The sequence below is a fragment of the Ixodes scapularis genome, unplaced genomic scaffold (genome assembly GCF_016920785.2).
Source record: "Ixodes scapularis isolate PalLabHiFi unplaced genomic scaffold, ASM1692078v2 PGA_scaffold2__306_contigs__length_199485367, whole genome shotgun sequence".
Taxonomy (NCBI): Eukaryota; Metazoa; Arthropoda; class Arachnida; order Ixodida; family Ixodidae; genus Ixodes; species Ixodes scapularis.
The window spans coordinates 60,143,961-60,167,634 of record NW_024609857.1 but is presented as its reverse complement, the minus strand read 5'-3'; the positions used below and the strand labels follow the sequence as shown (position 1 = coordinate 60,167,634).

Here is a 23,674-nt window from a genome sequence, read left to right as displayed (position 1 = left end):
TAACGCCTTGCAACTCCTGCGTGCGTTGCAAGGTGTGGCGCCGCAAGACGTCCCTTGTACGTAAGCGGGACTCACCAAGCTGCTGACGTACCTTTTGTTTATCAAACAAATTCGGACCCACAAAACAAAACAAAATTGGTTCTATGACTTTTTTATTTATGTTAACAAAAGAAAATACTTCTTGGAGTTCAGACAAGATAAACATTAGGCGAAGATCCGAGTTATTTCGAGATGTTTATGGTCATCATAGATTCGCTGTCACTACGATCGCAGCGAAACTTGTAGTTGGGCAAGTTTGTACAATTTGGTGGCAAAAACCAAAGACGCGCAAAAACGCTTGGAGAAGACAAAGTGACAAACACACAGAGTGTGTTTCTGCTTCTACTTCTTTGTCTTGTCGGAGCGGCGTTAACGCTGTCTTTCTTTTGTCGTTCATACAACGCAATTATTGTGATGCATCTTGCTCCAAACACAATCGAAAATGTTTACCTCGAAATTGCAAACACTTCTTGAAGAAAAACAAAAAAAACAACGTGATCTTCGCTTAAAGTTGTGCGAGTTGGCAATCGTACTAAGGGATACAAGTAACACAATGGGCAAAGCTCTATTCACTAATCATTCAGTGGGGAAGTAAGCAGGCAAAACTCTAACTTTTGTTGCATGAAATAAAAAAAAATATATAAATCTTCAAAAGATACAAAAACTTGGACACGATTAAACCATACAAAAAAGTACAAAGAAACCTACTCATGCTCATCTCTATGAAAAAATACTAAATACCAATATAAGTGTTTGAAGTTAAGCTAGACGACCAACACAAAGATTGACTGTCGCCATTGCCGACTGACACTAAAGGCGCCAAGGCAAGCATGAGAGCCCTTATGACACCCTAGTATCTAGCACGTCACCACAGCACATGTCCTTGGGCGTGATACGGCGACCTCAAATTTGCGCCGTTCATCACGCAGAACAGAAGCAACCACTCACAAGACAAGCCTAAGCAAATCAACTGACTGATCTACGCAAAACACGTGCTCGGCGAGGAAACTACGTCTCAAACTGCTATGAAGCCACAACACACGGCCACTAACGGACGTTGAAACGCACTCATCCGACTGAACGTCACCTATTTAATAATTATTCCCCGAATGTCACCAATGACAAACCAGCGGTCCGAGACCCGGTGTGTGAAAGACTACGCCGTTTGACTTTCGTATGTGACGACAAAACGCAACTTCTTTTTTTGTAAAAAATGTTAATTAAAAAGCTGTTGGTATCGACATTCCCCTAAAAATATTCTCATTGTAGATTTTTATTTTTACAAAAAATAGTGCGAACGCTTTTTTTAATATCCAAGCTGGGGAGGGTTACATCAATATTCGAACATTCAAAGCAGTGAATATTTTGAGGGTGCACACAGCCAGAGGGGTGTAGTAGATATTGTATCAAATAACGCGTATTGAAGATCAAAAACAGCGCGAACAAGACGAATGACAAGAGGAGTCTACGTCTTCTCTTTTCCTTCGTCTAGTTCGCGCTGTAGTTAATCTTCAATATGCAAAACCAACTCGCCCAGGTCTTCACCTTACTCAAATAACGCCTTACGAAAAACGCTTTTGGGGAATCCGGAGATGATTTGGTAGTGGTGACACTGGGGGGGGGGGGGGGGGGGGGGGGGGGCCGATATACAGTAAATCTCACGAGTTGTGTGCAAACCAAACAAGAACAGAAGAGTGCAGCTTTGCCCAATCAGTTCCTTGCACGAGATCTCGCACAGAGAAAAGCATTTTGCAAAGCTCCGTTATGGTGGTTCTGTCTCGGCAAGTTTTCCACACAACCCCTGGGACAAAAGTGGTGGTGACGATAAGTGATACACAATAAGAACATTCGAACTGGTGAATAATTAAGAATCAAATTTTAATTTCAATTTACTCGAGGTTGAATTGACTTTTTGACACCAGAAATAACTCCCGGATGAATGAGATCCAACGGTAGTACATTGCTATTTAATTCATGCAAACGGTCGCAGACACGGGCAAGCAAGCCGATAGAGCGGCATTACACATACATGCGGGAGAATTGCAATCAAACGACGAGAAATACTAAATTAATTGACGCTGTATACGCAAAAACCCAACAAGTGACCACTTACGGTTCGCTAGCACAAAGCAGCCAACACTTGCAGGTATCAATTAATAACAAGACGACACCGTGCACTTTGGTTTGAAATCCCCCCGTCACAGATTCCTAGATAATTAGAATTCCCAAATTTCTACGTTTATTATTTGACGCGATTAGGGGTGATAATTTGATTTTTACTTCGCTCAAATAAAGTTTGTTCTATATATTGCTGATCTGGAGTGGGAATGAACATGCAACACATTTGTTTTATTCTATACCGAAAAGGATAATTAAAATGGCCTTAATTAAGAGAGATGTATCGCCTTCCTCGGGATAAGGTTGTAGATTACAATTAACTCAGCATAATCAGTGAACTAATTACCTATAACTTATCAATTAAATACTATTTTAGCAGACACATGTCCAATATATTAGCAGCCATTCGTCAAAACAAGTCATAGCCGTTCTTATGCTTCAATCAAGACAATCCTGTGGCGCGCTATACCAAAATCCTATTTTGCACTAGTGTGTTCAGCTATACCAAACTCGAGAGCGAAAAGTGCGAAACATCCCAAACGTACATCGCCACTGTGCTATTTTCCATTGCATGGCATTGAGCAAAAGCAACGGCCCCCTCGAGTGAATTGCGATAGAGACGCAAAACACGCGACAATCTTCTATGGCAGGACTGCGTTCCGACGGTACATAAACCCGCGGTTCACAACCCTGTTCTGATTGGCTCGCTATAGCCGTATCTGTTTGAGATTTTATAAGTGATATAGAAACTGAGTGCATGCGCGCTTACTGGCGGCGGCTTCCGCCCACACCACCTGTAATACTCAAAGCCTGTGCACAAGAATTTTAACGTCATCAGAGTGAGATCGAGCGAAGACAGGGATTGGATACGAGTCCTACGTCAGTGCTCGGCTTGGCCCCGTGTCCAATAAACGCCTCGAAAGACGCTCGGCCTCGGGCTCGGGTCCAATTGCTGAGTTGGCGTCATCCGACCGTGATGACGTTTCCTCGAGGAAGAGTGGAGCGTTCGGAGGCCTTCAATATTCTAGAGCTTCTTGCTTCAGAGCGAACTTGCTCTCTTAGTTTGGGCGTGGCGCCCACCTGATTACCTCCGTTCACCCGTCAAGCGGGAAAAACAAAAAATTAAAGCTAGAAATTTTAAATTTAGCAAGTGCCTATTGTAACAATGGAGCTACAAATCTGTAATTTGAAATGTGCCAACTGAGACGAATATATAAAAAGGTAATTATTTCGCTGAAGTCAGCCTAACTCGATAAGGTTGTTCCGAAATAATGTTTTTAAATTATATATCTATATATATATATATAATCTTTTGTTTAATATTGAGTATAAAAGACAGTTTAAACATGAAGTTTGGTTGCTTATTTAGCCTTTGCGATTACGTATCTTTAATAAAATTACACTTTCATGTCCACTGTTCACATTCTTATCACCTCTCTCACCTCAAAACACAAGGTAACAGCTGTAGTTAGACATTAAAGGCGGTTATCTTGAATAACCTTTCTGTCTATCCGGCGTAGATTGTTTCCGTTTCCAGGTGAATAGTGAAAACGGGCATCCCTAATATAACAAATTGAACTAGGCCAATGTAAAATATTTTCTACTTTTGCAAAATGTTCGCGAATATTTTATTATTGGATCTCAGGCGCGGCCACCGATTGAGTTTTTGCGTTGACAGCGTTTCTGAGCGTGCAGGCATGCCAAGGAAGAAACACCAACGATGTGACGTCGGGTATCTAACGAGTGATAGGTGAACGTCGTTTTAGAGCACGTACGAAGACGAGGGATATGAGAAAAAAATATTGGAAGGATAAAGTTTCCATGAAGAAAAAAAAAAGGGAAAGCAACAAAGAGCAACAAAGAGAGATGAAAAAAAGAAGGAAAATCGGAAAACGTAGTGATGACGGATTGGATTTACCTTTTGCAACGCAGCCACATACCATTCAACCAGCTCGCTCATGTGCTGCGATAACATAAGAATGGAACGCCACCGTCACAGCGGACACTCGTGGTCATAATCCCCCACTTCGTTTAATAAATACATATATGCAAATTACAATTACAAATTTGTTGCTAGTTTTGACCATCGAGTGAAAATCCAAAAATAAAAATTCAAAACCCCTCGGGGACGATACACCAAAAATATCATCCCTCAAAAAGAGGTCAAGAATCGGGGAAAAAACGCACCTGCCCTTGGAAGATTTACCTCTGTATATTTCGCAGGGTAATCTCACTGTGATGATAGTCTACAAATATTCAAAAACCGTACAACGTAGATGTTTCTGGGAGTGGGCAAGGAAAGTCAGCATTATATAAAAATCTCCGAGCAACGTAAGGTCGCCTTAGAGTTCACAAACCTGTAACTCAAAACAACGGAAGCAAACGTGACTAAGCACTTTAGGATGGTGGCCAAAGAAAATGATGGCCCGTTAGCAAAATAAAACCCCACAAAAACACCCAATAAGCGTCACCAGCCGAAGGAAACTGAAACATATTCCTTTAAACATTAAGAGCATTTTTTTCTTCGCTTCAAGATACTTAAACAAAGTTCGTAAATCTAATTAAACGGCCAAAAAGAAACCGATGCATAACCACCGCGTCGGTAGAAGATCGATGGAGTAAAATACGATCATTTCAATATTGAAAGTGCATAGTGAAGCGCGCGTTGTGACGACCAGTACGTGTGTACAACATACTTTCCAAGGCGTTCTCAGTTTCGTTTTCCTTTGACTTTGGGAGTGATCACGAGGGCACAAGTGCAGAACGTGCTGGGGCCTCAATTTCTGAGATGCTATATAAAACATCATCATCATCGTCTTAGGCCCTTAGATAAAGCACATAGAAACACGGAACTACGAAGCATGCGCACTGTCATATTCACACCTAAAAAGTTTCAAGGAATGTCTGTATCCAAAAATCGCTTTGGTGGAGGCATATATTTAAAGAGATATTTGGTTGCATCGAACGACCAGACGAAATGTTTAGTTCGTTGGCAGAAACGTTTTTTGCAAATGCGCAGTGCAATGTACCCTATTTTTGTTTGTTTTGAGCATGAATTCATTCAACTTTTTCGATACAAATAACGAGCTGTGAACCTACATACATTGAAATATTCGAGTTGGTTGCCATTCAATGGGTAAAGGCAAGACGCACGAAGGAACTCCTGCGGTTACTTCGAGGAGCTCCTAAACTAGGACTAAATTGTCCCAATCTTTATTGCATCAACTTCTTCCAGGTGCGCTAACAAACAGATGTAGTACAACCAGAAATACGCCACATATGTATAGTCTATGCCTAACAGTCCGAATAGCTAGACTCTCGAATATTCTCAATATAAGAAACTTACAAAAACAATGAAACCACATTTTGTCATTACCCGGAGCCTTCCTTCAATTGCATTAGAGAAGAATAAATGTTTCAACAACCCCAATTATATGACCCCTGTAAAACATTCTAATGCAGCACCGTTGACGAACCTTTTCTGTAACCAAAAAGCCAGCCAACAGTTACACTCGACGCAAGTTGATTTTTGAAATTACATTTAGTAGACCTGCATATTTATCATGTGACTAAAACACACGAAGAGATGAGATCTACGAATTTGTTGTCGTTTTTATTTCTACAACTTTTTCACTATGCTAGAGAAGCATTGTAGAGCCTGCCAGATAGGGCAAACGTTTGATAAACAAAGCTCTCGCGTCTACTTTTCCACAAGGCAAGCAGGGATCTATAAATCCTTTTATAGAAAAAGCAGCAAATGACGAGCCGCTGATATTTTTTTCTAGCTATAAGACGCCATTTTCGCAGTGATTTAAAACACAATAAATGTTAAATCGATTTAGATGCCTCATTATTCGCTGGCCTGTTTCTCCTAAAAGGTCCTCATTGACTGTTCAGATGCTCTGCGTTAAAGGGACCATGAAATGATTTTTCAATTTCATCCTTCTTACCTTTAATCCTCAACTCAAGAGCAAAATGAGAAATCACGTGGTCGTGACGTGCTTGGGCACCGAACGCGATGACTCCAAGCTTCCACCGTGCTTTCTAAGCACGCCATGGAACTTGTCATTCTCAAGTGATGACAAGTGCCGTCAGGGCACTCATTGGCCACGAAGGCAAATTCAAATATTCGCCGACCGATTGATTGTTGACAAGCGCATACGTTCGAGTTACGTAGTGCTCTTGTCCACTGCGTGGGCTGGGTTCGGCTGACGCGCTTGGGCACCGCGGATGCATCACAGTGAAAAGGCGGAGAGTTTTTGAAGGGAAGAAGTACGAAATAGCCCGCCGTATTTTCAAATTTTCGGGCCAAAAAACGGGCTTTAGGCTTTCTACGCTCGTACACTAGTTTTATTATGGCATACTAAACGATATGCTATTAGAAAAATCATAATTTCGCAGCCGAAAATTGACTTCATGGTCCCTTTAATCGAAATCCCTCGGGCTTACTTAATAAAAACTCTCACCATCATTGGAAAAAAAATCCGCGAGCAGGATCAAGATAAGCGCAACTTCCAATTTAGCATATGATTGCTGCGACGTGTTTCTTTGAAAATAGAAAAAGTTTTCAATCGCACAAAAAAATTGAGTTTCTTAGGGAGTGAGTTTTAACGTTGAAGAAATGAGAAGTTAGTCACAATAATTGAGCAATAATTTGTGCAGTTTTGAGCCTTATCAATTTTATAACAGGCCCGTACAGGCCAAATTATTACTGATGATCTGAACGTTGTAAACAGCGAATTAAACGCTCCTGCTTGACGTTACCCAAAACATAACCTCAACGCCAATATCTCACCGTAAAAGCATAACTATTTGAATTCAGTTTGGCGTCAACGTATCCTGCATTGGAGATTGGTTTGTTGCATTTATTGCTTGGCAAATCTCTTAGACAAAACTGATATGACTAACTGCATCAGGAAATTGTGGATGAAAAAGAAAATTAACACCTCGGATAGCAGAGCTACATATCGATTTTTGCTGATGGGCGCAACAACAGCAAAATAAATTCCAATGATTGAGTATCTCGCAACAATGCCAAAAAGCAACTCATCTGACACTTCGCCGAACTCCGCAAAACTATACTTCTCCTGACAAGATGCCGACGTTTGTGTCGATACAAAGAGGTGGCAGACAGGTTTCTTAAGTTTCACCGCTGCCACAGGTTACAGTGAAAGATGCATAGGCGAGTGCGCGTAAACTAGAGTTTTTTTGTTTTTTTTCTACGTGTGTGTTTGTGCAAACAAGACGACTTTGTACACGGATAGCAACGAAGTGGAAGAAGGAAATGAGAGCGTGCGAAGACGTCAAAACTCAGAACTCCGCTTGGAATTATTAGTGGGTAGACGCAAAGCTAGCTGCGTTTGTCTCTACTCGCTGTTGGAACGCGAACGCTGGACGCCGGCTGTTCGGCGTAACAACACGTTTGGAAAGGGGGACAGAGACAAGGGCAGCTAGCTTTGCCTCTACCCACTAATTATTCGAACCAGCGCCCGCTGTTCTGACATCACCGCGCGCTCTTATCTCCTCCTCTCTATCAGTTGCTACCCGTACAACTGCGCTCGCACGCTTATGCATGCCCTCGAAAACGGTGCACCAAACTTTTGAGTCAAGAGTGAAGATACCGACAACGCGTTAGTGCGACTAGTTCTCCACCCAAACCGCGCGTCGACACCTTATGCTCGGCCACGGGTGCCCCTACCTTGACGTAAGTCCTCTCCGTTTCCACGAGCTCCAAAATGACCTTGCGGAGCCTCTCCACGTCAGACATGTGCTTGCTCGCGGCGGCCGCCTGCCCCACGGCCGCGGCCGCCGCGGCTGCAGCCGCAGCCGCCACCGCGGCGGGACTCGGCCCGCAGGGGATGCCGCTGCTGCTGCCCTGGGACAGCTGAGACTGCAACTGCTGGTGGTGCGACGTCGGGTGCTGCTGCTGAGAGGCAGCGGCGGCCGCGGCCGCCGCGGCCGCTGCAGCCGCCGCCGCCGTAGGCAGTCCTCCGGCGAGGCTGGAGCGCCGCCGCTCCGCGGGCACGCGGCAGTACTCTGTCACCTGCTCCGCGGTCTGCACCGAGCACCCGCCCCACAACCGAACGTTAGCTGCGGCTCGGTGATTCCATATCCAATATTCAGGGGGACATTAATATAGGCTATAAAACCTGCTCCGCGGTCTGCGCCAAGCAACTGCCCCATCATCCAGCGTTAGCTGTCGCTGAGCATCTCCGTAAGCGCAATAGGTTTGCACAATCTCCGCTCGCAACAGGGAATGTAGTTTCAAATGTGTTTTGTTACATTCCAGTTTTGTCGTCATAGAGTTAAAATTTCGATGCTTCCGAACGAGCTTCCCTGAACACTTTTTTTTTTTTTTTTGCAAGCCGTTTTGAAACAAGGCTATAGAGCGACAAGAGGCCTGGAAGTGGGGTACTTTCAACGGTGTACCTCGACCTCACTTTCGCAGTCATCTATCTGCCCGAGGTAATGCTCCCTTCTAGTTTACGAATGAATGACTCCGACGCCACAAACACCGACATGCTGCCTTCAACGACATTTGCGTTACTTCCCTGCTTTTACACGAAGACACTAAAAGCAAGTAGCACTCGGTGTCGTAGCTTTTGCCCCGACGGGGTAGGAAGTCAATTGTAGAATAACAAAAGGTTTTGGCGCGTAACTTTAGGAGTCCCCATACCATTTCGAGAGCGCACTTCAAGGCAGTTACTGCCGAAGATAAAACGTGTTCCCGATACCAGTATTGTTGAACAAAAACACGACCCGCTAAAACTTTCCATTTAAGAGTTTTAACAGACTGAATGTTTGTAGAACCATACTGATATCAGCAGGTATAGCGCCGCCACTTCGGAAACATATCTTGACTCGTGCGTCAAGAGCAATTTCGGGCTTGCACTTCATTGACTCAAGACCCTTGGTTTTTCATTTTGACCGTAGTGTGGTCGTGACGGTTCTTATGTCGCGACCAATACTCCGACTGATGTGGAAAGGCGCGTGTGACCTTTTTGCAGGAGTCCTCGATGACCTTGAGCAAGCTTTCGATCTGTTCGCAGGAGAGGCTGGCCTGGTCCTGTGGCGGCACGGGCGAGGGCGTCGGGCGACCCGACGTGTCCGGAGACCGTTCTTGCGAACCTGGACACCATTGGTGGGGGAGGGCACGAGACAGGCGTCAGAAAGAAAGGCGTATGCAAGAAAAATTTGCAGCGATGTTTACCTTCAAAGTTCTACAATGCACGCGATGCCGTATTTAAAGAACCATCTTTTAAACATGACGCCTGATGTTACGACGTCATATTCTCTTCACGTCACGTGACGTCACAATGTGAATAACACGGACGTCACGCGACAAGGTCAAGTGGCGTCACGGCATCGAAGTCAGCCTTTCAAGCTAAGCGCTTGCGTTCCAAGCAGGTGTTGAGTGGGAATGAAACATCAAATCATATGGCACAGTGACACGAGACACCATGATGTCACGTGGCCTGATGCCACATGACCGCGTACCACTTACCCCTCGCGCATATCTTATGCCTTTACATGGGATTTGGTGGGACGCACGGACACATGGACGAACAAATGTCTGGGGGTTTCAATTATAAAGCATTCCATGCTTTGAAAACGCGAGGGCATGTGGGACATGGGCGGGGAAGTTAACCGGGCCTCTCGCAGTTCCGGCTCTTGACTCTGGGAGGCACATTTCCATGACAGGTACCATCTCTCCACCAAAATAAGTCAGAAACTATAAACCATGACCACGCTCATATCGCAGTCAACATGACTATTCCAGAAGAATAGTCATCTTGATACAGGATGGTCAAAAAAGTATTGAGTCTAGCTCCGGCAATCGAATCAAGTACTTCAGAGTATCGCAGCTAATATAACGTATATAATTATGTACCATATGTTATATAAGCTGAGGGCTATATTCTCTCAAATAATAGGTGTATTTAAAGCGTGGATAGATAATATAATAAAATATAACAGGCAATAACGCATTGCCCCCCCCCCCCCCCCCATTGTACCGATAACGGTACCAAGTTATACATAATTTAATATCTGATCATGCTATCTACTAGTTCTATATTCGAGATCATACTGCTGAAACTCCCATTCAAACTTGTGAACATTAAGTTCTGGCTGTTGACCCTTAAATGCATACCAAAGCACTAGCGAACATTTAGTCGCACTTACTTTCTCCTGCCCCCCTTGCAATTACTTGTGTATGTTGTGTTCCCTAGATGATAAGCTCCATGATGAGTGACTGATACATTATAAAGCATACGCTCAGCCCACCAGCAAGCCCAACATAGCCTCAGCTTAGAAACCTGCATGTGGCATTCGCAGCAGCGTCATAGGGACATCTTCTGAGGGCGTCTACGTACCCCATATGGGTGAGGGCACGATGAGCTTTCCAATCATCTCGTCGCTGAGTACGCTGTCGCTGGGTGGCGGCGGGCACACGAGCGACTCGATGTAGTCGTCCGTGGTGCGCATAGCGCTCGCCAGGTCCGGGGGCTCGGTTCTTGACGAGCGCATCATCATGCACAGCGACAGCTCCTCCTGGAGCACGCACTCGATGTACATCATGTCCAGGTCACTCACGATGGCGCCGTTGATCACCATGATCTCGTCCCCTTTCATCAGACCTGCAGAAAACGGGAAACACCGCGCACCCATCAGTGACACACGCGCAATATGGCGGCTGTGGCTTTGAGTTACCATTCGAAACTCCAACCGTTCAGTCTCTATCGAACGTTTAACGCCTGATTCACAAGATGGTATTCCCAGCTGCAACGTCGCTCGTTTGTCAAAAATGCGGGATGGAAGCTGCGGTGCTCGAGGTCACAACTTCGAAATTACGAGTAAAATCAAATCGCGTGAGCTAAGCTCACCGTGGCTAAGCTTAACGTGTAAAGCGGTTCAGCGAAAGTCACGCGTATTGTCCCTACTACTCTGAAAAAAGTCTAACAACGCGTGGCAGTCGCACCATGACGCCCTTAAGTGAGAGTCATTCAATCCGGTTTGAAAACGCCGAATCTCTCGTCCCAAAATGCGAGCACTACAAAGCGTCCTTGTAGACACGCCAATGAACCTTTATCTCTCAAGTTTTTAGCAGCCTTCCTGCCGAGCAAACGTCAGCGTTTAAACAATCAAAATAATGAAATGGCACATTGGTGCAGGTTGGTAGCCCTTGGGTAGCTGCGACCGTGTCTTGAATCTTACCCTGCTGGTGAGCAAGGCTGCCTTCTTCTACCCTGCTGACATAGACGCAGAGTTCGTCCTGGTGGTCCGTGTTCTCGACCAGCTCAGCTTCGACGCTGAAGCCAAACAGCTGGTCCAGGGAACTCCTCGACAGCCCCACTTGATACAACACTTTGGCACACACCTCTAGGCTCTCGAAGCTCTGCAGAGCGGAAGAGGACAAAGAGGGCAGATGAAATTTAAAAAGAACATGTAAGCATTAAGCTCACTACCGCACCAAGCCTTTGAGCAGCACAATAGGCAGTCGCGACACCAGCCTCTGTGTCAGAGAGCCAGCAAGGTTATGAATCGGAAAGCAACTGTTTGTGACAATGTCTAAGATATTAAGGGATAATAATAAGTATAACCACGGCTTATTTTCAACGAAATTCACAGAAGAAATGGATAGTCTATGCAGGTAATTCGTCAAGAGGTCTGAAAGTTGCGTCTTTTCGGGCTCGGCTCTTCTGTGGATTACCAAAGTGCACGCTAGATTTGCCAGGGGTGACTTTTTCCACAGCAGTGTAAAAGTTATAAAAAAAAATCCTCGCTTCCCAGCTTTCGAATTAGGACAAATCAAAACTGAGCGTTTTTACGGCATGCATTTTATATTACACATAAGGGCGAAGTCAATGTTGAGCAAGGATCATAGGACTCAAGGTCGAACCGGCGAGATTACTACGGCTGGCTTTATTATAAATTACAAAAAGAGAAAAAAAATGCTTAGTTTTTTTCTTTTCTTGGAGAAAACCGAATATTTGGGATCCGATTATTATCGAGTTATTAATTATTATTCCCCACGTGTTTTTTTTCCATGGCAGACTTTCAGTAGACAAGAGCCTGGTCGAGAACTCTGTAGTGGGACGTAACTGTACGTATTCGCAGTGTCGACGCGAATTATCGGATTACGAAGCCGGCTAAGTGCATGGCATGCACACCCTGGACTTGGATTGTTTGCGTAGTCGGATTTAAGCGCATAAAACGTCACGCACACGTAAAAAAAAATTTCAACACAGGTTTTACGCAAGGCGGTTTTCGTTCAAACCGTCGTGCATATGAAATAAACCACGTCATATAAAATTACCACCAAGATCATCTACTAGACTGCACGTAGGAAGGACGACAACTCGTAGGTACCTGCATATCAATTAATTCTGCGTCCTTGAAAGCTTATTCTACTTTGATAAATTGTTAGTTTTACCGGCTCAAATTAATCTTCTTTTTTTTTGTCGAGAAGAACACGTTCCCTCAAGCTGAACATTTCCTCGGAAAGTTATAAATTCAGAGGAGGAACCTCCAAAAACAAGTCTCGAGGTATAAGTACTTCTTATGAGTTGTGAATGCGAAAGCATGCCAGCCGCTTGTCCGCTCCCTTATTTCGTCTGCTGCGTACTTTTCGTCGCCGGTCAGCGCGCGCACTCTCCTGGGAGCGCTGACCTCGGACGCTCCGTGTTAACGGCACACTGACGGGCACACAGCGCCATGAGGTGAGCGGTCGTTGAAACTGACGCGCAGCGGCAAATGGGAGCCCCGTCGACGCGCGCCAGCCAATGGGACCGAAGCCGAAAATCCATCAGCTCTACTCCGCTCCTCTGGGATCGGGGAAACTAGGTGTCGTCAAAGTTTTTTGCGTGGTTTCATAGCTGGGAGCTGGGTTCACTTGGAGAAAGGAATGAAAGTGCCGTTTTCGCGCTTCAAACTGATTACGTCTGCTCGCTCCATGGGATAGTTAATGCTTTCGCATTAAAACGCACAGAGGCAGAGCACACGGGCATACCAGGTAACGAATTGCTCACCAAGTTGTCGAAGATCTCAGTGCGCGCCGCGACGTAGCATTCGTCCGAGTCCTTCCTCCTGCGGAAGCGCAGGAAATGGTCGTTGGGCGACAACTGCCTTCGGCTGCAGGCCACCCAGAGCACTTCTTCGACGCTCATGTTGTCTCGGACTCCCACGATCACCGCCTGCGTCGACCCGCCCCAAATTAAAGTCAGGGAAATGGCGTTGCTTTCGGCAGAAAACGCCTCAAAAACACGAAGCTCTGCGTCGGCATATCTCTCAATTCTTGGCTTCCCTTGCTTTTACTCGTATAAGAAGTGTTAACAAAAAAAAGACAACTTTCTAAGAAAAAAAAATAGCTCTGCGTTTTTTTTCTAGAAGCAAATGCATCATAGTTTATAGGGAAGAACTAGGAACTTGCCAGTGTTGTGAAAATACGTTACGAAAGTCCTTTACGGAAATGGCCATCTAAACCTAAACGGGGGGAAAGGGGGTGGGGCAGTCGCCTTACTACGAACATTTTTAACGTTGTGTCACGTTACAACACGACGTCCATCGTGAAGTCACATGACCTGACGTCACGTAACGTAGTCATGTGATCCACAGCGACACCAACCCCATGACCCCATCCCCCATATGGCGGCCCCAACAACAACTGAAAGATGTCAGTTATGTTACGAAAAAAAGAGAAAATCACGAACTAATCTAAATCATTATTTCACAGTAAAAAACGTCGGCCGTTTTGTCTTCCACTTCTGTCTAAGATATAACGTTCAGCTCTTTTCGTGAAAACAGAAGTTTAATGGATCAAAAACCGCCGCAACTGTGTAACTTCTCCATCATGCAAGAAACTTAGAATCATTATCAACTTCCTTTGGGAAATAAGCACAGAAAAGGCGAGCACTTACTTGATTATCTGGCAAGTTAATCTTCACACTCTTCTCTCCTAAGGCGGGGAGGTCTAAGCTGCTTTGCATCGATGACGACGGCATGCTCAGAAGCCTTCTGGAACAAGCGGGTCAATGCATTAGGCAAACGACCGCGCTTAGTCTGCCCACATGTCAAGCACCGAAAACGAAAGTTCTACACCAGTCACTGGGGCGGTCATTAGGATAACTTAAAATCAAAAATAATTGAAGGGATGTATAATCTTTCAGCTTAACGAGTTTTTTTATTCGACTAAATCAACGCGGCATTAGTTGTAGAGTTGGATGTGCATTGGATCTCTACACTCTTTATTTGTTAGGCAGAGACCCCAGAAATGCCCGTGCGCTGCCAAAAACATTTCTCTCCGAACCAAACTTAAAACATCGTAGTTGCTAGGCCAGTATGGACGACAACTGAATAACGAACAAAGAACGAACAAACAACAACAGCATGCTGCTTAGTTCGTGTAGCTGTGCCTTTAATAGCTCGGCATCTCCTCTCCTGAGGTGAATTAGGACAGGCGGCCTAAAAAGCTGCATCTCATGCGACAGAACACGCTTCGCTCAGTGCTAGCGAAGGTGAGTTATGCATAACAGTGCATAACATGTAAGGTAAAACGCTAGAGGAGAGGCTTCTTAACACGCCGACACGGCGTGTAGCGTGATAAACGGTACTTTATTTTCCGCCGCTACTCCACTCTACTTTCACTTTTAGTACAAAAAAAACAAAAACATTAGTCCCTCCACTTGGAAGGTCTAACCTGGCCTCATGACTTTTAAGGTAAAAGGCCCAATGCCCACTCAGTATCTTCCGTCATAAACACAGAAGTCAGGAAACGCATTTTACAGTCCAGGTTTTCGTGAGGTTTAATGACAGACAGCAACGCTCAGGCCACGAGGAAGGCTCCTATCGGATGCTAGCAAGAGATGCACCAGAAAAACAAACAACGTACCAATTACGGCATCAAATAGATCCGAGGAACAATCAGGAAAGGCACGAGCCATGAAGAGTAATGTGACGCCAGCGCGACATGCGCCTCGGTAAAGGACTATTTGCGGATCGCGGAGGAACAGTGGCTGGCTGTAAAGGGGTGTTGGAAAGGCTTCTGGCGTATTATTGACCTCTACTTGACTATAGTATGCAATCTAATGGTAAGAAGCATAGGCTTCTAATCCAAACAGCAAGTTAACGAGCAATAGAGACCAACAAGAGTTACAGTGTAGCTGGCAAAGAAGTAGGGTGTATGCGCTCATCTATCCGTGACGAGGCGACGCACTTTGCACTGTTGGACCTCGAGAGGGCGGCGCGGGACCTCCGCTTGGTGGCGCCCCGTCCCGAGAGTAGGTTGGTCAGGAGGGACGGGCTCCGGGCACAGATGTATGCATGGAACGAGGACACCGTGAACACGCCCAGCTTGTTCAGGGTCGCCTTGGTCGCCTTCGATACGTGCGTCAGCAGGTTCTGCGCATGCGCCAGACCGGACAACCATGTGCACTCGTTAACCTGTCAGGTGTATCGGTGCCGGTGGAACTTATGGTTTAACACTTTCTGTTAACCGGAAAGAATACTTACTTTTTTGTCAGTTCGCATTATCTTCGGCGGGATCGTGTTATAAAAATAGAAACGTTTCAAGTCAATGTCATAACATCCCAATTCGCACAATGCAACGCATTGTTGCATTTACATATCATCGGCATATTTCAACTAAAAGGGTGTTGCAGTCATCTCCAGATATAAGTTACTAAAAAAAATAAGTTGTACATTGCACATAAAAACCTTCGATACTCTGGAAATGCCGTAACACGGGAAGGCACATTAGGGACTTTTTTTTTTAATTTTAGGCGGTATGTGCGTGTTCAAGACCAAAAACAAATCCGCCCAAATTCAGTCATAATCTTTATCTGTCCCGAAGTGCAAATGACCGCCATGCCATCTGATGATTTTCAGGAAACGTAATGACTTGTTCTTGCAGTCGAACGAATGCAAACGTGTAAGAATAGCGGGAACAAACGGTTGAATTCGTAGAGTTAAAAGAAAAGTCCTCGAAGAAGGGAGTTCCAAAGAACACCGTTCCCCACAAGCTCCAAGCAGCTTAGCGTCGTCCCCACCTGCGGCGAACGAGCGCCTACCTTTGGGTTGGGCAGCTCGGACACTTGCAGCGAAGCCATGTAGCAACGCAGGCGGAACTGTTCGCAGTGCAACCGCTCCAGGTTCTCCTCCCATTGGCCGATCTGGTCAGACAGCGTCTGCCGGGACTCCGCGTCCACCACCACCGTCAGCTGGAGCTCGGCCATGTGCTTCAGCTTCGCGTCCTGCGCGCCAGGGAATCAGGGGGGGGGGGGGGAGAAGGGGGAATGTTACCACTCAATAAAAGACCGACCGCGTTTATAAGGAGGAAGAGAGGAGGAGCCCAGAGCGTGCGGCGAGGTCAGAGCGCCAAGCTCCAATTGGGAGGACGGTGGTTAGCCTTTGTCTGCCACAGACTAGAGCAAGGAAGACTAACCCCTGCTCCTCGCGCCGGGGTTTTGGCGTTCGTACACCGAACGACGGCGTCCAACGTTCAAACACCAGTCCACGCGCCAGGAGCAGAAGGCGTTCGCTCTGATGGGAGGGGAGATAGGTGGTATGGACAAAGGCAGCTTATAGCGTTTGCCTCAACCCCTCAGTCCTTCCAATCAATGTTCGGCTCCCGGACGTCACCGTATATGCTCTTTATTCCTTATCTCTCTCTCTTTGTGCTTCTTTCCTATAGTCACTGGCAGGATGAGAACGGCAGCAGGTTGGACTCTTTCGAATGGCCGGCCTCGAGCACGCGTTCTTTGCCTTCCGCCGTGCTTCAGTTGCGCGTGCACGCTCGAGGCTCGCGAGACGCTCAAGCGTTATCGAAGCTAGAGGAAACTCGCGCTGGAGGCGGGACAACTGAAATTTTTCCCAGTCGTTCTCATCTTGTCGGTGACTATACTAAACGTAACAAACGCTACGAGCTGGGTAAAGAAACCTTCTCAGATCACATTCACATTATCCGACAGAAATAAAGAAAAGTTCAAGCTGTAAATCAAAAACAAACTTTTGCCGAGTTTTTTTTTAATTAGAAGAGGAAAAAAAAATGGTCAGCACAAAACTGCATTGCCACAAGCACGTGTTGGTCGCTTGATTGAACACCATACTATATCGAGCATCTTGAAATATGTCCTTCACGAAGCCTCAAAACGGAAACTACCAAAGAATTTACCTTCTTCGGGGAATTAAAGAAGCTATAAGCCTCATGATGAAAGGTAAACTACCCTTCTAAGGGACTTCCAGAAATATTATTCGCGAGAAAATAACGTAAGCTTCACGCCTTTTTGGCTGCCTGATTTTATACGGGGTGTTCGCACCACGTTAATCCTCCTTTTTGTTGCTCCACGTCATCGTGACGAGCTTATAAGCACGTCACGATGTATTCGCAGGAGAAAACTAGGCATTTAAGAGTGTCACGTGACTCCTTGAAATGCTGGCCTTCAGCACGCACCAAACATCTCATAATAACGAAATGGTGGATGAAGTTACGCGAGTGAACACATCATATTCTCCGGTATACCATAATTCGGCAAACGGCCAAAGCTACGGCCCCAACAAGCCAATCGGAGCTTCGAGGCGAGCCACGTGAAAAAGTATCTCGCCTTAGAGAGAGGTTACGTGCTTTGCTTCGTCCCTCTGGTTGACTTAAAGGGCCCTACCATTTATCTTGCCAAGTTACGCTCAGAAAGAATACATTCCTTGCAAGGAACTGAAATTTATTCATCATCATTCATACAATACAAAACTACAAAAAAAAACTATGTTCACATTTACAGCAATCTTTTTTCAAAAACAAAATACAAGCATGCTGATGCAAAAGAAGAAAAACTCGGCGTACCGACTCAATCTCTTTCTCGAGTCGAAAGATCTCTTCCTGGAGCAGGTGCAAGGTTCCCGTGCGCCCTCGATGCCTCGCAAAGGCTGCCGCGCAAGCGGAGTGGATGCTGTTGATCCAGTTCTCCAGCTCCACTTGACAGGGCGCCTGCGAAGCGTGGCCGCACGCCAAAAAGGCAGCAGCGGTCGCGCTCTTCAGCACACTTCACCGCGCCTTCGCACGCCACCTCGTGCCCGCATGCGTGCATATACACCAGGTCCACAAGCTGGGAAGCGCACGCACCCCGGCGCCAAGACACACGCCAACCGGGAGCAATATAACTGAATCCGTTCACGCTACGGGCTGCGCACCGTCTTTGCATGGAGCCTTGTCACGCTATGTGGCCGCGATTTCGATCGGTTCGGAAGCACTATGAAGAAAGCTGAAGTGTGTGCCAGCAGTCGTATGATTAGAACGGTGCCTTTATCTACAAGACGGGCAGCGCAACCCTTTACGCATACGATACTTTGCGGGGAAAATCTTATAGCAACAAATCACGCGTATTTTGATTGTAAGCTTATTTATTTACTTTTCTTTATATAATAAGATGCCGCAGGTCACTGACTATACTTTGTTTGAATTCCGTTTGCGTCTCATTTGTGCGCACTCTAAATAATCTTAAAGATTTAAGTAAGCCAAAGTGCTTACGTGGACATTTTGTGATGCTGAGGGGGTAAACGAACTATGCGATAAGCCTCCCAGAATATGCAATATCATAACGAGAATTGGAGGCAACCTTCAAAACTGAAACACTACTCCCGATTCATCAAACAACATCATCCAAAACAATAGCATGACCCCTAAGATTACGAGGAAAAACATTATTTTTGCAGCTTGCTTTTGAATATGTTTTATGACAACAGGGCCATGGTGCTAAAGTTTCTACGTCAGCAACTGGAGGCCAGCGCGGAGATAGGATTGGGATCGTGCCTAGCGTTAGCAGTTGATCAGTGAAAACACAAGTCCCAGCCGAACGCCGGGGCTGCACTCGTGCCCAGTATCTGCCCATGACGTAAAAATCCCAGCCCTACGGCTTTGTCATTTAGGAGGTGTAAGACGCCTTCGAAAGCGATACGGCCTTGACCTCTGGGAGGTGTAAGGTGTACTCGAGGCGTCACCTGGAAGAGGTAGGCGTCCCCGAAGGCGGTGCTGAGACAGAAGACGTAGTCCCGCTTGGGGTGCTCCGGCACGGGCTGCATGACGGCGCCGTCCACGATGATAAGGTGCTTGGGCGTCGAGTCGATGGCCCGGCCGTCGCGGCTGTCGCACGGGTAGAACAGCAGCGTCGTGCCTTTCAGGCACACCCAGTAGCCCTTCCAGCCGCGCTTGCGGGCAAGCTCCACCTGAAGATAATCAAGAACAGGGGCATTGGTTCTTGGTCGCTCTACGCTCCTTTTCACCTCCATAAGAACGCATATAATGAGCATTCCGCTCTTGGCGGAGCGTTACTATCTTCCCATCTCTGCGCGGTGAATTAAGATACTTGTATGTGTGGTCATAATAACTCATTTGTTGTTTTGTTATTCGCCCCGAGACTGAAATTGAAATTAGGGGAAGCGTGCTCTTGTTTATTCACGGTTCCCTATGAGACACGTGGCGATTCCCTTGGCACAGAGCATGGGCAAGGGTACGGAGCCCTAGCTCTTAGCAGTTGATTTCAGTGCACGAGCGCTGCATTCATACTTCCTAAGGCCTGGGGTCCGTGGCATTCGTTTTGATCAAGTAAGGGTAAAACAAAGCGTAGTTCTGCTTTTCGCCACACGAGCCGTGCCGATCAAATCTCTAAGCGAATAACAAACATGTTTCCAACGGATATAACATAGATGTTCTGTTCCCCCTCTGACATTCACATTATGGTCAGAACTACTTCGTGCAGCGTTTTAAGTATGCACAAAACTTTTTTTTTCCTTCACGCGACAACAAGTATAGTGTCATGGTAATTGAGCCTCAACAACTAAGTATAAACAGATTTTAGTTCTGAAGAGTGAGAGTTCAATGAACAGCAGAACGCGAATTTACAATTAGTTATTACCACGACGCCTTTTACTGTGTGTTATCGCTACACATGTTAATATTGTACGGTTATGCATTGCTAATCTATCTGACCTGCAGCATTTAAGTATCAAGAGTATGTGAACAACTTGCAAACCCGTCATTTTAATGGTATCGTTTCAGAATGGCTAGAGCCTACAGGGGATCACTGAGTTGACACATTCCCAAGATTGGCAGCGATGGTGGTTTGAAACAAGATAGCGTCATGTTTAAAATTTTACGTATAGTACTGTCAACCTTTGTGCCCATCTGAGCCTTGCATCAGTGTACAGGCTATGTTTCAGTCGAGAGCATGACAGCGCCCCCCCCCCCCCCCCCCCCGCTCCCCCCAACAAATCCGCCACACCATCATAGCCACTGGTGCTCAACGAGTTTGCCTAAGCGCCCAACGCTGCTGCTCCTGCTCCAGAGTCAGGCTAATTAAAATACGAAGCATACTCAACACCTATTGAGCATGCTTCATGTATAACTGAGAATAAGGCGTCTGAAACAAGCCCTGAAATGCTTTGAAAAGGATACCATTAACTCTGGAAGCGAGTCAAACTATAAAATAAAGAAGATTCCATTAAGCTTTTTGTCTACCATACGAACTTCCGATAATATTTTTGGGCAATTATCAAGAATAAAGGGCAGGTGTCTGCGTGTGTGTATGTGTGTGGGCGTGTTTTATGAAAACGAAGTGATTTGTATTGGACGTAAAGAAAAAGTGCAATTTGTATTCTCTAATACTCATGCAAAAAAAAAAAAACTTAAATAATTTTTGGGAAATTGATTTTTGAGTAAGTTGCTGTAAAATTAATCTAGTTATGTAGTTTTAAATATATTCTCGTTTTCTGCAGAAAAGGCAGTGCCCACTCCTGTGAAGCTATTTTCCATCACCTTTAAAGGGGCACTGACACATCAAAATCATATTTTTTTTTTTATTATCCGAAACGATTGAAAACGATGCCGGGACATTACCCTCAAAATTTGAGATTTGGGAATTCAGTATTTATGAAGTAAAAAAACAATTTCCAAATGCCGAATTCGAAGTTCCCGCGCGATCGGCGCCGGTGCCTTGACGTCAAAAATCGCGCAGACCTGAGAGTCGACTTCCTTTCACCACTCCCTGCTGTTGCCATGGCGACCCAAAGCGAGGAGGAAAGGAGCGAGCGCCCGGCGTTGCGGCGGACCGGTTTTGAGCGGTGTCGCCTGTTTTCCGTTGGAGGATACAAATCCAGGAGACGGCACCACAATGAACTCCCGATTTTTGGTATTTCAAAAAGAAGGGCCGTAGTGCGTTCGCAATTGCGTTAAAAAACATGTTTTAGGATTGCCGTAATTGAATGTTATAGAGATGTCGCCTACAAAGCTTCTAAATTTCCTGATTTTTGACGTCACCGATCAAAAGAAGCGAGGAGGCGAGACGCGGGAAAATCAAACGCCAAAAATAAAAAGGCGCGCGCGCGCGCGGGAAAATTTTTTTTCGCGATGCGGTTTTTTTTGCGTGTCTATGACTGCAACTTGCACCGTTTTAGACAATAAAAATAAATACGACCTTTGGGGTGTCAGTGCCCCTTTAACAGAAAACGTTATGGCCCCTGTCTGCACTAAACTTTGACACATCTGTAGTAGGGAACGACATCATAACTGCACGAATAGATCAGACGGGTGAAGCTATACCTGGTGATTCTTTTTTTTAATTCGAACATATTTATTACAAAAAGCCCCAAAAAGATGCACTAATACGGTTTGTGCAGGTGAGTTATACGGCCAGGGGGGCATTATGTGGGTGGCGAATCTTTGCGATAAGTCGGATAATTAATTAAAATTCGTTAATTAACTTGTTTAACTTGTGAAAATAGACATATGGTCCCAAATAGAAACTTAAAGAGCTTTATCAAATACCACTAACTCAACTTTTCTTTAGAACGACATGAAGCTCGTGGGAAACTCGGGAGCGCGCCAAAGTTACCACTCGTGAAGCAGGCGCAAAGCTAGCAACGGCGGAACGCATTATCGCGTTCCGCCACTCCTACCTTTGCGCCTGCTTCACGAGTGGTAACTTTGGTGCGCCCCCGAGTTTCCCACGAGCTTCATGTCGTTCTAGAAAGAGTTGAGTTAGTGGTTTTCGATAAGGCTCTATAAGTTTCTATTTAGGACCATATGTCTATTTTCACAAATTAAAAAGTTAATTAACGAATTTTAATTAATTATTTGACTTATAGCAAAGATTAGCTACCCACATAATGTCCCCCTGGCTGTATAACTCACCTCACAAACCGTATTAGTGCATCTTTTACGGACTTCATGCAATAAATCTGTTCGAATTAAAAAAAACAAAATCACCCGGTATATTATTCCACAGTCCCGGATTTGCAATAGCCCCAAAACCTGACCTTACCTGGCGTTAAAAACGTGAAGCTGTCAAAAAGATTCTGAAAAATCTACCCTGAAGTTCTTCCCCCTTCCCTTCCCTTCCCCCCCCCCCCCCCCTTCCCCGAAACGTTTTGATAGCATAATTGGCCCCGTCAAAAAAAAAAAATTGTCGTTTTTTTGTTTTTTTAGAATGGACGAATAAACGAAAGCGATATCTGAAATACGGTCTAGCAGTACGGGTGGAATGGTGCCGTCACGTATCTGAGGACGGAGGTGCGACGTGGTTAATTCTCATAGCCGTCGTGCAGCTGACGACCGCCACCAGTGATCCGTAAAGTAAGCGGGGAAGCGCGGTGGAAATTGGATATTGAAAATTGGATACTGCTAAAGTGGGATTTCGCATAACGCGAGTAATGTTTGAAAACAAGTCTTTCAAGGAGACGACACAGGGATTCTTCGTTTGTCGGGCAATCCTTGGCGGGACGCCAGGACTGCCCTCTTCGCTCGGTTCGTACGGCACGGCTGACGGCAAGCAGGGAGTCCCAACTTCCCTCTCCTCACAAACAAGAAAAAAAATGTTTGTTTTTTTTGTTTGCTTTTCGCGCGCGCGGCGACGACAGCGAACGAGGACGAAATCTCTTTCAAAGTCTCGACCATAAAGCTATCGCTTTAAAAAAAAAAACAAAAAAACACTACGCCTTTTTTGTACTTTTTGCCAAAAGGGGTGTAATGCGATAGCATTTCTGATTACAAAATCGGTTAGCGAGAACAACAAAAAAAAAGAGTGTACAGGAAAAGCGATGGTCCTGTCTAGTCTCGTACTTGTCCATTCTTTTTCGTGCAGTTTTTGCAATGTTTGACCAACTAGACTATCAACTAATGTTGTGGCATTCGGGATCCTTCGCACTTATTCAGACTTGGAGCATTATTTCTGAGAAAAATGCTGACGTCGTTTTCGCGCCAATTCTTCCCAGATTGAATTGGTGTATAATTATGCACCAATTCGGGATTCTTTACTAAATTTATCTATCCAGAAGAGTCGAACGGACACATTCGATTTTGCGGCTCGGGGGGAGGGAACTGGTGTGCATCTGACGCATATTTCCTCGCTAAATTTAGCGGAGGAACCAAATTGATGTTTAGGTCACGCGACGTAAATTTTCCTGCTTTATGTGGCGGGAACATTGAATCGGTGTATAGCTCGCGTGACGTCAATATTTCCGCTAAATTTAACGG

The 23,674-nt window shown here is 45.5% G+C and overlaps 1 protein-coding gene across 1 annotated transcript in view; it reads right to left on the bottom strand.

Annotated features, from left to right (window-relative positions):
• Positions 1-23,674, bottom strand: part of LOC8030752 — a 172,254-nt gene that overhangs the window by 20,866 nt on the left and 127,714 nt on the right. Inside the window, exons 10-20 of the mRNA XM_029987492.4 lie at positions 19,147-19,371; positions 17,993-18,136; positions 16,224-16,406; positions 15,371-15,555; positions 14,076-14,169; positions 13,188-13,352; positions 11,374-11,554; positions 10,533-10,796; positions 9,155-9,285; positions 7,856-8,212; positions 4,076-4,120 (exon numbers count right to left, since the gene is read on the bottom strand). Coding sequence (XP_029843352.2) covers positions 4,076-4,120; positions 7,856-8,212; positions 9,155-9,285; positions 10,533-10,796; positions 11,374-11,554; positions 13,188-13,352; positions 14,076-14,169; positions 15,371-15,555; positions 16,224-16,406; positions 17,993-18,136; positions 19,147-19,371 — 1,974 coding nt within the window. The remainder of the gene's footprint in view (positions 1-4,075; positions 4,121-7,855; positions 8,213-9,154; positions 9,286-10,532; positions 10,797-11,373; positions 11,555-13,187; positions 13,353-14,075; positions 14,170-15,370; positions 15,556-16,223; positions 16,407-17,992; positions 18,137-19,146; positions 19,372-23,674) is intronic.